At 35.4% G+C, this 13,991-nt stretch overlaps 3 protein-coding genes across 5 annotated transcripts; 1 reads left to right on the forward strand and 2 right to left on the reverse strand.

Annotated features, from left to right (window-relative positions):
* Window positions 1-23: 23 nt before the first annotated feature.
* LOC116840402 (coronin-7) lies at window positions 24-10,454 on the forward strand. 3 transcript variants are annotated; one of them, XM_032807069.1, is made up of 18 exons: window positions 24-214; window positions 821-1,029; window positions 1,119-1,267; window positions 1,392-1,578; window positions 1,655-1,952; window positions 2,068-2,323; window positions 2,405-2,557; window positions 3,842-4,240; window positions 4,714-5,335; window positions 5,481-5,594; window positions 5,685-5,855; window positions 5,963-6,401; window positions 6,491-6,629; window positions 6,708-6,914; window positions 7,017-7,152; window positions 7,271-7,407; window positions 7,826-7,915; window positions 8,246-10,454. In XM_032807069.1, exons 2-18 carry the CDS (start codon window positions 870-872, stop codon window positions 8,252-8,254), a joined length of 3,666 nt encoding a protein of 1,221 aa, XP_032662960.1. In that variant the 5' UTR covers window positions 24-214; window positions 821-869; the 3' UTR covers window positions 8,255-10,454. The 3 variants fall into 3 exon arrangements, with proteins under 3 accessions (XP_032662960.1, XP_032662962.1, XP_032662961.1); XM_032807070.1 differs by lacking the exon at window positions 24-214 and adding an exon at window positions 373-612; XM_032807071.1 differs by lacking the exon at window positions 3,842-4,240 and having other exon boundaries at window positions 25-214.
* On the reverse strand, window positions 9,912-13,068 carry LOC116840409 (ubiquitin-fold modifier 1). The gene is made up of 4 exons (XM_032807080.1): window positions 12,898-13,068; window positions 12,693-12,749; window positions 11,239-11,369; window positions 9,912-11,009 (listed from the first exon to the last, which is right to left on the reverse strand). Exons 1-4 carry the CDS (start codon window positions 12,900-12,902, stop codon window positions 10,939-10,941), a joined length of 264 nt encoding a protein of 87 aa, XP_032662971.1. The 5' UTR covers window positions 12,903-13,068; the 3' UTR covers window positions 9,912-10,938.
* LOC116840406 lies at window positions 11,572-12,686 on the reverse strand. The gene has a single exon (XM_032807074.1). The coding sequence runs from the start codon at window positions 12,644-12,646 to the stop codon at window positions 11,681-11,683; it is 966 nt and encodes a 321-aa protein (XP_032662965.1). The 5' UTR covers window positions 12,647-12,686; the 3' UTR covers window positions 11,572-11,680.
* Window positions 13,069-13,991: the final 923 nt, after the last annotated feature.

Genomic DNA, 13,991 nt, shown 5'->3' on the forward strand with positions numbered 1-13,991 from the left:
AAGAAAGGGGGGTGGCAGGAGACTCCTGTTTCCGGCTGTCAACCTTAAAGCTTGGTAGAGCTGCGTATAGCATGGACGCCTGTTTCGCCGTCGTTGCGCTGTGATCGTCATTGTCGCCGACGTTATTGCTGTTGTTTATCGCCGTCACGTTCCTGAGATCGCGTCAAAACGCGTTATAGCCCGGTGGGCGTGGATGCGTCTCGATTTACGATCGGTGAGTATCCTCGAGCGCGGCTCTTGCTGCGATTTCGCATCGCTGGGAGCGTCATTGCCGCAACGCCAAGCGCGGCTGTCTACGACCCCACATCGAGCGAAGGGTAGGGTGGTTCTCACCCCCAAATTATTAGTCATGCACGGTGTTCGCTACGCGAGTGAATGACTGCGTCAGCGTTCCTCGCTTTTCGAGCGACGTCGCTGATGCGATCTTGAAATTCTAGCGTCGATTTCTCCCTGCCATTATCTGGGCCGAACAACGCCCAACAAATTATTCTCATCTGTTCGAGTGCATTGTGTGTTTGCGCGAGATCTCGTTTAAAGAAGACAATCGCGAAAGTTACTTAACTCCCTGTGGGAGTTTAAAGACGCTCGCCTGTGTCTTGTTAAACTACTTTTGTACGACTTTCAATGTCTTGAAATTCCAATATTTCCTGCATATATATAGCAAATATTTCATCTTTGCCAGTTACTATGTATTTTCAAAAGAAAGTTTCATTAATTTTATTTAAAATGCGGTTTAGTTTTTTTACTTTTTGCGAAATTTTTTTTTACTTGTCGCGAAAAATTCTGTTGTGGTATAACTTGACATTTTTTGTTTCTACAGATTACATGATTTAAGCAGAGTATATTTCAATCTGGTTAACGATATCAAAATGGCTTGGCGTTTCAAGGCATCCAAATACAAAAATGCAGCACCAATTGTTCCCAAACCAGAATCTTGCATTCGAGATATTTCTGTGGGGTCGTATCAAACTTACGGGAACAACATAATGGCATCTGCAGCATTTATGGCATTTAATGTGGATCATAATGGTATATTATCTATATATCTACAATATTTATTCTACAAACTTTAACTTCTTCCAAATTTTCCTCCAAATAAAATTTTCCTTCTCTTAAAGGATCCAGTTTAGCAGTATTACCACTTGAGGACTGTGGCAGAAAGAGCAAGACTATGCCATTGCTTCATGCACATGCCGATACTGTCACTGATATGGATTTTTCTCCATTCCACGATGGCTTACTTGCAACTGGCTCCCAAGATTGCCTTGTAAGAAATTAAAAATTTTACTTTCAAATTAAAAATATTACTTTCATCAAACACATATAATACAGTTATAAATATTACTTAATATCAGCGTTTTTTAATAAATTATGTTAATTTTGAAAACTAGGTGAAGCTGTGGCATATTCCAGAAAGTGGCTTGGAAGAATCTTTGTGCAATCCTGAGTGCACATTTTCACACAGACAACGACGAGTGGAGGCAGTATGTTGGCACCCTTCTGCGGAACATCTTCTGACCACTGCATCATTTACAAATCTATCACTCTGGGATGTTCTCTCTCAACAAGAACTATTTTGTAAATATTCCAACACCATTATATCAATTACTTTATCACCATGAACTTGATATATTACATGAACTTTGTGATACAGCTAACAGTGATCACACAGAAGTGATTCAGTCTGTAAGTTGGAAGCAAGACGGCGTCGTTTTAGCGACATCATGTAAAGATAAGCAAATGAGGATAATAGATCCGCGCGCATCTTCATGTATCGTCAACTCGTGCTCGAGTCATCAAAGTATCAAAGATTCTAGAGTAGTGTGGCTGAACAATAGCGATAGAGTACTAACTACAGGATTTGATGCAGCGAGACTTCGTCAGGTTTTTATTAGAGATCTGAGACATTTAAACGAGCCAGTAAAAACGTTGGAATTGGATTGTAGCACAGGGTAAATATAAGTTCTATGAATTTAATCTTTCCATGAGCAAAGAGGATTAAGATTGATCTTAAATCAATATTATGTATGTGTATGTGTTTATGTATGTGTGTGTCATATTTCTCAGCATTCTGATGCCACTTTTCGATCCTGACACAAATATGCTCTTCCTGGCTGGGAAGGGAGACACTACCATCATGTACATGGAAGTCATGGATAAAGATCCCTATCTAGTAGAGGGAATCCGTCACAGCGGTGAGCAAACCAAAGGAGTTTGCCTAGTTCCTAAACGGGCGTTGAATGTAATGCAGGCTGAAGTTAACAGATTATTACAACTTACTTCCAATATGGTGATCCCAATCATGTATCAGGTGCCGCGAAAAGTGAGTTACGTTAAATGCAAACTATGAGTCTCATATAGCGATATGTTGTAGCTAAATTTTCTAAGAAATATCAAATTTCAGACATACAGAGACTTTCACGCAGATATTTATCCAGAAACAACTGGTTGTATTGCTCAGAACAACGCAGCGTCATGGATTAAAGGCCATAACGCTTCTGTGCCAAAGATTTCTCTAGACCCTGTTAAAAGGAATAAAGGCGAGGAACCAATTACTGTGAGTAAACATTTGATAACACATTTAATAATGTGTAATTGCTTGTAAATTACACATTTAATAATATGTAATTGATTTCAATGTGGCATCAATTTAAAATAGTTTGAATTACCAAACAAGATACACATGTGTATTTTGTTATATTTGTAAATATCAGATACAATCATCTCAAATTCGGATATCATTGCACGCTTTTTATCATCGCATTTTGTTCATTTCACTACTGCATTTTCTTTATAATAACTGAGCTTCAAAGATAAAAATCGTTTATCGGTCGTGATACAGTAATATTTCACTTCATATGTATGGCGTTTAATATATTTTTATACAATAATGAAAGAAAGGGAAAGAGACTTTTTGAAAAGTCACAAAGCATTTCATATCAGTTTTGATGTAATAGCATTGTATTCATCTCAGTCAGAGTTATCTCTTGTTTATAGAAACTTATTAAACGCAAATTTATTTATGCTTACATAAGTTTGTCAATATGATTCTATGTAACAAATATTTACGATGTATTTTTTTTGTTTTTTATTATATTGATTGCTATATGAGTTTTAGTGGCTGCTTGTGCAATATTATCAATGACTTTTAATGCAATATCTGTAGAATTTAAGTGTTGAAACATTTTGTATATTATAATTTTTATGTGTATATATTTTAATCTCTTTCTGTGTAAGAATTTATATTAAATTTATATCGAGTCATTTAATTATTATCGATTATGCGTGCGCGCGCGCGTGTGTGTATGCGTGTGTGTGTGTGCATATATACTTATTTTATTTTGCGCTGTTTAATTCCTCTATATTCTGTTGTATATTTTTTTTCACATTTCAGATATCCAATATATGTTTTGTAGTTTGTACATTAGCACCATTCAAACTATTATTCCTGGCACGTGTAATATAAGTGGCAATTGATGTTATAGCTTATTCTACAGTGTAAGTAATAGTAAGAAGTGTAAAAACATGTGTATTGTTTATATAAATAGTTTTCTGTCTGCAAATTTGCCTTCACAACAGATTTAATTGAGAGAGATACATTAAGCTTTAGTTACGGGAGCTTACTTATATATTTTCTGTATATTTTTTCTCTGTTCTGTACAAAAGAGCGAGCAAAAAATGTGCGTGCGTATGTGTATAGAAATTGTGCGAATGGTCGCGGAATTATCACGTCGAATGCAAAAAAAAAGAAATGTGTATTTAAAAAGTGCCGAATCGAACAGTGTATTGGATTTGATTTGCCTGCGGTTTGGATCATTAAGGAAATTTACCGTACCTCCAGGTACACAAAGGGAACTTAGCGGTGCTCAAAGATAATCAGCGTGACTTTAAAGTGGAACAGACGATTCGACAACCGAAATCCTTGGTCATTACCACGCCGAAGGGATTCTCAAAGGCACCACCGCCGCCACCACCGCACAGCCACGTGAATGAGAACGACAGCAATGTCGAGAACGATACCGAGAAGATCGAGGATTCTAAAAAGTCGTCCGAAACGGAAGACGACAAAATTAAGTTGCAGAACGGCGGACAGACGGTCCCGCCTAAACCTTTGCCCAGAGCATCAAGAACTAACAGCATCTCCGAGGACGAGCCGAAACCGGTGGCGCGTCCTCGCACGTCACCGAATCCCGGATCAGTCGTTACGTCGGTGAATCCTAATGCGATCGGAGGATACAAGGTTGTAATTAGCTTAGAAAGGAACACGTTACCGCTACACTAAAAGTATCTGATCTTTGCGACGTTATGCGATAGCTTTGCGTGCGATCGATCCTCTTTTATATCACACATACATTACGCCATTATTGCCATGCCATCACTAACAGTCATCTCTCGTCGCATCGTAGGAATAGTTCTTAAAAATATGAAAAACTGGGGACCAACAAGAGCCAACGCAGGAAATTTGTTAGTGTAGAAAAATCTGAAATCTCCCAATATTGTCGAATAGATGGAAACATTTGTCCACGACAATATTGGAAAGTATTTGTTAAAAGTTATATTTCTATGCAACACAAATTATTCTTATTGACTCTTATTGGCTTATCAGCTTTATTATTACATATCTAAGAGCCTCGTTTAATGATCGAAGTTCTTGAAACAGATATAATCGCTTTCCCATTGTTCGTTTCTTTTACTTTTCTTTTATTCTCGCAGCCCCGACTCGGCCCGAAACCGTTCCAAGCGAAGTCCAGCAGCCAGGAATTTTCGTTCGACAAAATTTTCTCCGTACCGATCGCGCCGAATAACGACACCAACGGTTATCAGAATGAGATCAACAACACCGTGGAGAATAACATGGAAGCGGACAAATCGCCGACTTTTACTAACGAGCGGGCGAAAGACGCGGAGAATGGCAAGAGTGACTCCAGCTCGATAGAGGAGGATGCCAACTCGAGTGACTCCGGTTACAAGCCAAAGACGCCGAGCACCGCGGAGAGACGCAAGGTATTCGAGACGAAAGTGAAGGACGAGTCGCCCGAGAACGAGGACGCCGGGAACTTCGAACGCGGCGCGAATAGAAACTCCATCGCCGAGAGGCGGCGTCTTTACGAGAGTCGCTCTGTGTCCGTCACTGATGGAAATTTGGCGGAGAAGGCGATGGGTTCGCCGACCATGCTGAGACGCAGAGACTCTTTTAAGACGAAGAGCGAAGTGATTAAAGAGGACGAAGCGAAGAAGAGCATTCCTATTTTGCGACAACAAAGTATGGATCCCAGATTGGAGAAAGTAGAACCTGTTGCAACACCAGCTTCTAAAAGAACCTCGACAGTTTTCGGTAAGAATTTTAACATCTGCTCTTTGAGAAACCACATATATTATTATATTATGATTATATTATTATTATATTAATATTATATGTTGTGTTGTTATACATTCTTGTTATATTTAGGCTGTTTTATACAAATTCATTTATCATGCAGGAAGAGTATCCAAGTTTCGGCACTTGAAAGGTACTCCGGGACACAAATCTACGCATATTGAGAACATACGCAATATCAGTCGTCAAATATCCGGCGAATGTGACGGTTTTCATGGTAAAATAATTTTCTTTTTCCTATAGAAGATTGTGTATATGAATGAAGTTTTGGAGCACGATAAATAACATCTACTTTGCGAATCTGCAGCTAATCCTGACCGAGTAGCTGTGCCATTGAGCGGCCCAGGTGGAAAAATAGCGGTGTTAGAGTTGAAGAAAACTGGGAGACTACCAGATGGAGTTATGCCAGCGTTAGTCCATGGTACCACAGTAATGGACTTTCAATGGGATCCTTTCGATAATCAGCGATTAGCAGTTGGTAAAGAATGAAATTCAAATTCAAATTTCAAGATTACAATAAGAAATACTTATTTTTCTAAGGAATTGCTGAAAGAAACTAGATAAATATCTATTCATTTTTGCTAGCATGCGACGACGGGATGATTCGGTTGTGGGAAATACCGGAGTCTGGTCTGGCAGAACCGACCAATGAACCAAAGCACATCATAGAAGCCCATACCGACAAGATTTATTTAATAAAATTTCACCCACTGGCATCTAACGTTCTCGTGTCCGCTTCGTACGACATGACTGTTAAGATTTGGGACTTGTTGTTCTTGTCATCCACTGAGACGGTAATCGCGAAGTTCACACTGACCGGTCACACGGATCAGATATTCAGTTTGGCGTGGTCGCCGTGCGGTCAGTATCTCGCTAGCACATGCAAAGACGGCAAACTGCGAATCTACAAACCTCGAACCAGCGACGTTCCGGTGAAAGAGGGCAAAGGTCCTGTAGGTACGAGAGGTGCGAGAGTTATATGGGCGCTCGAAGGCAAATATCTTGTTGTAATAGGCTTTGACAAGTAAGGGCAACTGATAATTGTACGTTTTGTTCAGATGTAAATAGAAAGAAAAATTGCGAGGATATATTGTTGAAACATCATTATTTCAGAGTTTCCGAAAGACAGATTTACGTATTCAAGGTGGACGATTTGAATAATCCTTTAAACACCGTAGGATTGGACGTTTCACCGGCTATATTGATGCCGTATTACGACGAAGATAGCTCTACGCTTTTTCTAACTGGACGCGTAAGATTTCTTTCTTCAATTAAATCTTTCAGTCAGTTTACTGATTCTTTTTTTTTTCATGAAATTGACCAATTCCAGGGCGACTCTACAATATATGCGTTTGAAGTAACTGAAGAACCTCCATATTGCTGTCCATTAAGCCATCACAGATGCAGCAGTCTACATCAGGGCTTATCATTTTTACCAAAAAATAAATGTGATGTTGCCACTGTAGAATTCGCCTCTGCTTTGAGGCTAACCAACAACACGATAGAACCTTTGAGTTTTACTGTACCACGTATAAAGGTACGTACTAACAGCCACGGCTATAGTTGGCGAATATAACACGGATGTGTAGCACGAAATCTCTGATGTAAAAGTATTGACGTATGCGCCTCTTTCAATTAGAGCGAGTTATTCCAAGATGATCTCTTCCCTCCAACTAAAGTCACGTGGAAGCCGACTTTATCTTCTGCGGAATGGTTCAATGGTAGCAATAAACAGCCATCTAGAATAAGTCTTAAACCACCTGGCATGGACAATTGTAAGTGAATGATATACTATGGTATTTGGTAAAAAATAGTAAATATTTATCAGAATCTTATTCAATTAAGAAAGAATATTGTTTCGATTGTCTAACATGTGCGATTTTGTTTTCATAGTAACTGAGAATCAGTCACAGAGTGTAGTTACTCCCCCTCAAGTCGCAACAAAACCATCGTCGACTCCTTTTGGTATTTCTGCGCAGCCTTTCAATAGACTAGGATGGAATCCAGACGTTAAAGCGAAACAGGAAGAGGTAAGATAATATTTGAATTTATATATTATATATGTGTGTACTTCATTCGTCAATATTGGATATTGGCATAAAAATTATTGCGAATTATATTTACATGTCAATAAAGCAAACTTTGTTCAGTGAAATCACAATTTGCATGCAAGCTTTGGCTATAATGTGTGGCTTCATAATGACTTATAATATCATAAAATTGTAAAGTATGACAAGTTCGGACTATAACTTATTTCTTGATGGATTATTAGTTAATGATGCAACATATGTATATAAATATGCATATAAATATTACGATTCGGAAATGCTTCGAGACCATCTTGAAAATTTTTTTCACGGATGCGAAAATTTGCGTATTGCAAAAGGGTAAGGCATTTTTGCTCCTATGTGATATGTTTGAGCATATCGTGTGATATGTGTGCATTAGATTCAAAAAACCATGAGCAACTTTGTGGGAGATGTCATCCAATGTTCGCTAGAGCAAGATCACATGGAAGGTGTCGAAGAACATGAATGGGTAAGCATTTTATTTGCTATGTTAGAGTTTTTTTGGTTTTAAGTTAGTAACTATATATGTATATGCGTTTATTTATTTATTTATTTATTGTTAGTAATTTTATTCTCTGTACTTAGAGTAGCTTATGTGCTATAAGCGTGTGTATATGTGTGTACAATAATTTCATTATTTCTGCATGAAAAAACTTGATACTCTTTAAGATAAGATTATATTTGTACTTCAATAGAAATAAGATAAAAATAATAATTTCCAAAAAATCAAAAGAAAATTTGTCCGCTCGAAAGATAAATCATTCGAGATGACGATTGATAATGGCATGTTTGATTTTAGGACGAGTAAAATTTGAAGACCTGTGGATAGAATATTTATGCGCGAGCTAAGGCAAAAGTCTATAAGAGTATGGTTGTTTGAGCCGTAAATTATTTATAAGTTAGAATTATATATCGCGAAGGGCAAAAACATCGCAGTGCTACTGTGTACAGAGCGAGGAGCAATTGTAGCTGAAAGATACTTCCAACGATTTTCTTTTGGAGGAGGCAAACGATAAGTACAGTGTTTTATATCAATTTACAAAAAAGTATAATACTCATTTTTTTATAAATCTAGCTCAAGATTTTGTAAACCACTTGTCCATGCATAGATGTAAGAGAATGCAGGCCTTGTTAAATCGCATTGATTTAAAGTGAACATAGACACAGAGTGAACATCAAGAGATTTTTTACGATGATGTAATCAATGCAATATTTGATAGAACACTGTTCTTACGAAGCATATGCGTGATTATAGCTCTAGTCTCGAATCGTCTTTTCCTTATCTGCTTTTTCATATATTTCTAGCTCTACAAATGATTTTATAGTATTATATACATATATAACACTTGTAGAAATTTATATTAGATATAGGATATGCTTATAAATTATATATTGTCAAAAGAATTGAGAAACTTATACAATTTGACAATAGTTTCGCATCTATCTATTTAACGAACATCAGTTTGGAATTTCAGTGGATGAGTAACTCTTCTTATAATAGATATGCTAGTGTATTCATTACGCTTACCGTATTTCAAATACCGAGTGTGAACGATATCAAATGTTTTAGAGACAATTATTGACGGGTCTTTTCGTTTAATTATTGGCTAAATTGAATATGCTTTAGAATAGCCGACTTTCTGTGCAAACGAGGAAAAACAAATTCAAAGAATGTGCCATTTGCGAAGTGACAGAGATAACATCAAATCTGTCGTCAATAAAAGTGCTAACTAAATGTTGAATCCAGTATTACATCAGTGATGTTAGATCTTTAATGTAACTATTCCTCGATAAAATCGACATTCCATATTGCGTTTAAGGTGTAATATCACATCAGTGCCAGATTTACTTTCATTTTGATAAGGTCAGGTATGTCAATAATGGTCTCAATGTATATGTCGTAATATAATCTGTCATCGTATGTGTGATACTAGAACAAGTGATGGTCTCGTCGCAGAATTGTGAAGCAGAAGTTTTTTACATTTCGTATCCTCATACGCACATATGAAAGATTATACAGGATAAATGCTATGCATAATAAGTAATAAGTCGTAAGTGTCAATAGTTTAATTGTATGGCAAAATATATTACGTCTAATCGATGTATGTTGAGTACTCTGCAAGATTCAAATATTAATTCGGAAAAAATGACTGATGTTTTGTACTTTTTTTTTTATCAGAATATCTAACACTGTGATTAATTATCACGGATGGTCTTCTTTTGGATGAATGAATGAATACTTTATCTCTTATATATGCTACGTACATGCATTAGTCACATAAAAGAACGATTATGATGGTACTACGTCCTTCAAAAGTAACTTTTATAATCAATGATGACATTTATCTTCATGAAATACTTATTATTGATGATTGACTTTGTTACTATAACTCATATCGGCACGTCGCTATATTCGAAGACCAATATAGTGCCAAAAGATCAATACAAATATAACGGGAAAAACATCTGAATCATCTAGTTTATTTTTTAGATCTCTTTTATATACAAATTGTGTTTTGTAATCTGCGTATTCTCGACTCTCACAATGTCCCCTCTCCTGCACTAGAAAGTATTGACAAATCTTTTATACATGTCAACGATAGGGAATAAGGTAAAATTTTATTAAAACTTGTCGCTGCCGCGCGCGCGCGCGTTTATGTCGCCATTATTTGTTTTTGGATTACAGAGTAAAAAAGGTACGATATATATATCTCAGTGATTATTTTCATTGAATTATTCACCTAGCGCATTATATATATTACACACAATTACAACCAGATTATGAGTAAATAATTACGCAAATTATGCAATCTCTTACAGTAAAAAGGTTTGAGATTGAGGTTTATTAAGTATGAGACTATGTGTTATACATTTCTCACAAACTCAATCACGAATCTTTCTAAAAAGTATAAATGACTGTTGTTTGAATGATTTTACCATGTAACGATGTACCTTTATATCAATCATAACTTTCATGTATTTCAACTATTAAAACTTTTTATTAAACATTTTAATTGTTTATTTTGTCTGTATGATATCCACCTTCTATAGCAATCTTAACTGAATAAATTGGATAAATATAAAAGTTATAATAGATTTTCAATCTATCATATTGTAATAGCAATATTTTATCGTAACCGTTGCTTTATTTATAATAAATTTTTTTGATTTTTTATAGTGAATTCTTTTTATCTTTTATAGTGAAATCCATCAAAGAGAGAGAAAGAGAGAAGAACTTTTACATTCACCCTATATAACTGTGCTAATAAATAACAAATTTCACTAACAATATTTAAACATCAAACTGATACAGAAAGTATGTGGAATGTTTGCAAAAGAGAATTATAAATATAAATATAGTATAATTTAATTTAATTTTTAATAATTAATCTATAACTTTTATAATACTCTCCAACAAAAATAACTTTTTCTCAAAATATATTTGCACTGTGCAAGAACACGATAAAAATGGATACAGAAAGGTTATATGAATTATCTGCTATTTCCAACACGATCTCTAGGGATTAATCTGAGTTCTGCGCCGTGTTTAAGAAATACATTTCCTGAAAACAAAGTACATGACTAATCATTGTATAGTTATGGTCCAGAAGTCAAACCTCTTATCTACAACCTTGTTTTAATCTTTAAGCCGTAATATATTGACCAACTGTTAAACAGTTTATTATTTTTAAAATAATTGACTGTAGTTGATCAATTTCTTACAGCTTAAAGATTAAAGCAAAGGTTGTGGACAAGGGGACAGTGTATTGAAATATATCATGATATCTTTACCTGCAGTTTGTTGTGGATTTATTCCTATGCCATCGTCTGTAATTATGGCTGATGTAGATGGTGGTACTCTAAATTCCTCAGCAGCAAACTTTAATACAGCAGTAAATGGAGTATTTTCTGGTACGCTAAGTCTGCAATTAGTAAAAGAATGCATTTTTCTTTGTTTCTTTCACAAGATTAATAGAATTATATTGTGATATAAAAAGAATATCTTATGTGTATATACTTTATATTATGTGCACACACATACATATATATATATATATATATATATATATATATATATGTATATATTGAAATATTTTTCATGTTTTAACAATATTCTGAAACAGGACTGGCATTTTTTCTGTTAACAAAACGAATTTATTTGCAGTACAATTTATTTTTTTTTTTTTACAGAATTATATCATAGTATAAAACATACAATTTATAATATCACAATTTATATAAGATCTGCAGAATCATAGACAAATCTTTCAATATCACTCCATATTTCATTGTCTGGTTGAGTTTTAGCAATAGATAGTCTATTATATACTAGTTCATAAATTACACGAGGACCATTTAATAAAATTTTGATTACTTTACACAGATGTTCATATTTAAAATTGTAATCCGATAACCAATCTCCATCTATTTGTTGCATATTTCGGCCAAAGTAAAATATAGCATCAATAAAATTAGTACATAAATTGTGATCTTGAAGTAATTTTAAGAGTAATTCCTTTTTAATATCTGTAAAAGCTATACATATCGCAGGATGATTTTCAATCAACTTTAAAGTAAAAATCTCCTGAACCAATTTCTTAATTACATTATCATCATGTAATTCAGTTATTAAACAAACCAATCTTGAAACTTGATCATCACTTATCATTGCATTTATGCAATTTATTACTCCACTTTCATCTCCAGCAGTTATTGCCATCTCCCATGACATAATTAATGCTTCATTTTCTATATGGGATAATGATACTCCTAATTCCTCTAGAGACTCTAGAATTATATTTACAGAAATAGAATTATTCATTAACTGCTTCAAGAAGACATTTAGTCTGTCATATCCTAAATGCTGTGTATATAGTTTCAAGTATTCATCAACTATCTCAGTAGGGAGGTGACTATCCTTCAAGTAACGTTCTAATAATTTGTCGCATGCTTTAGCCAAATCAGAACAGGTGTGTGAAAGTGATTTTCCTTCCAATCTTCGGTATTCTTGTAAACACTTTTCCAAATCGCATATTTTCCCTTCAGCTTGAACTTTTGCAATTGCAGCCTCGATAAAATGAGCACAATTAAAAGTTTGTGTCACATTTTCTACTGTTACCTGCTTACTAACATTCGGATTTTGGAGTAGTGTATAAAACGCATCAAAAGTCTCAAAGAATTCAGAGTCATCGGTTTGCATACTATTGTAAATAACTAAAATACAAGTTATTTAAATAGTAACTTACACTTTATATGGCAGATTGGGATCAGAAGTAAGAGTTATTCTGAAGGTAACTTTTGATCTGCAACATATTATATCTTACATTAATACACGATATAAAAATATCAAACTGACGTTTGAGCATGTTCAAATATGTCAAACATATGTATTCTCTCGACAGATATTTAGTTATTATAACAATTATAAATATTATAGTGAAAAATACCTACGCCATAGTAATTTAATAATATTGTACAAGTTATGATAAACGAGCTGCCCCAAATTGTATCCAATTTGGTTGTAATTGTTGTATTTGTCGTAACTTCCTACAGAAAGTAGCAGTGGCCACGCCGAAGTATTTCGTGATATTACCTGTATCTATCAGAGAAAGGGTGCGTTCGTGGAACACGCTACCAATGGGCGCGTTTAGCGGAAAAAGCGCTCAGTGAGCAATCAGCGATTATTGGTTCTTACTGTTAGATCCTTAAATCTAGACCAATTACATTGACGAATTGCTCAACTGTTGTGCAACTGTTGAGTTCGCTGAACGTACCCAATGGGTGCGTTCAGAAGACACAACGGTTATACAACGGTTGAGTAATTAGTCAACGTAATTGGTCTAAAGTTAGGGATCTAACAGTAAGGACCAATAATCACTGACCGCTCACTGATCAGCTATGTTTTCTGAACGCAACCATTGTTACCACATTCTTATCCCTTTGTTCACAACCTTGCTTTAATTCTTACGCCGTAAAAAATTGACCAACCACATGATTATTTTTAAAATAGTCGACTGTGGTTAGTCAATTTATTTACGGTTTAAAGATTAAAACAAGGTTATGGACAAGAGGGTTATGGCTCCTGCACACAGGACGCGGTAATGCTTGCCGCGCGGCGAAAGTTCGCGCGACAGTCAATCAATATGCTGCTTTCCGTAATAACCTTGTAGCTCTCACGGAAAAACAAATATTGATTGGCTGTTGCGTGAACTTCCGCCGCGCAGCAAGCGTTACCGCGTTCTGTGTGCAGGAGCCATTAGACATACAACAAGAATAGAATGAAACTTATGCTGTTTTTCATAATTCATAAGAAATTGACCAATTGTAGTCGATTATTACAACAAGAATAGTCAACTGCGATTGGTCCATTTCTTATGGATTACAGCATAAGTTTACGGTTATGGCCATCATAAATCGGCCTTAACGCTGAATAGCGCTAAAAGCGAGCTCTCCGAACGCACCTAAGGGTGCGTTCAGATTCCCTACCTAGGTGCACTCTGTTACTAGAAACACTATAGTATATGTCACATATACTATAGCACTTC

The sequence above is a fragment of the Odontomachus brunneus genome, unplaced genomic scaffold (genome assembly GCF_010583005.1).
Source record: "Odontomachus brunneus isolate Ranch 3 - 2012 unplaced genomic scaffold, Obru_v1 Obru_scaffold_009, whole genome shotgun sequence".
Taxonomy (NCBI): Eukaryota; Metazoa; Arthropoda; class Insecta; order Hymenoptera; family Formicidae; genus Odontomachus; species Odontomachus brunneus.

Excerpts from the sequence above, each read along its gene's own strand:
- LOC116840406 (XM_032807074.1), bottom strand. The coding sequence starts at position 12,646 with ATGCAAACCGATGACTCTGAATTCTTTGAGACTTTTGATGCGTTTTAT.
- LOC116840402 (XM_032807069.1), top strand. The coding sequence starts at position 870 with ATGGCTTGGCGTTTCAAGGCATCCAAATACAAAAATGCAGCACCAATT. Across the intron at positions 4,241-4,713 it reads ATGCGATCGGAGGATACAAG|CCCCGACTCGGCCCGAAACC; the intron begins GTTGTAATTAGC and ends TTATTCTCGCAG. Across the intron at positions 6,630-6,707 it reads CGCTTTTTCTAACTGGACGC|GGCGACTCTACAATATATGC; the intron begins GTAAGATTTCTT and ends GACCAATTCCAG.
- LOC116840409 (XM_032807080.1), bottom strand. Across the intron at positions 11,370-12,692 it reads CCCAATCTGCCATATAAAGT|ACTTAGCGTACCAGAAAATA; the intron begins GTAAGTTACTAT and ends TACTAATTGCAG. Across the intron at positions 11,010-11,238 it reads AAATCCACAACAAACTGCAG|GAAATGTATTTCTTAAACAC; the intron begins GTAAAGATATCA and ends CTTTGTTTTCAG.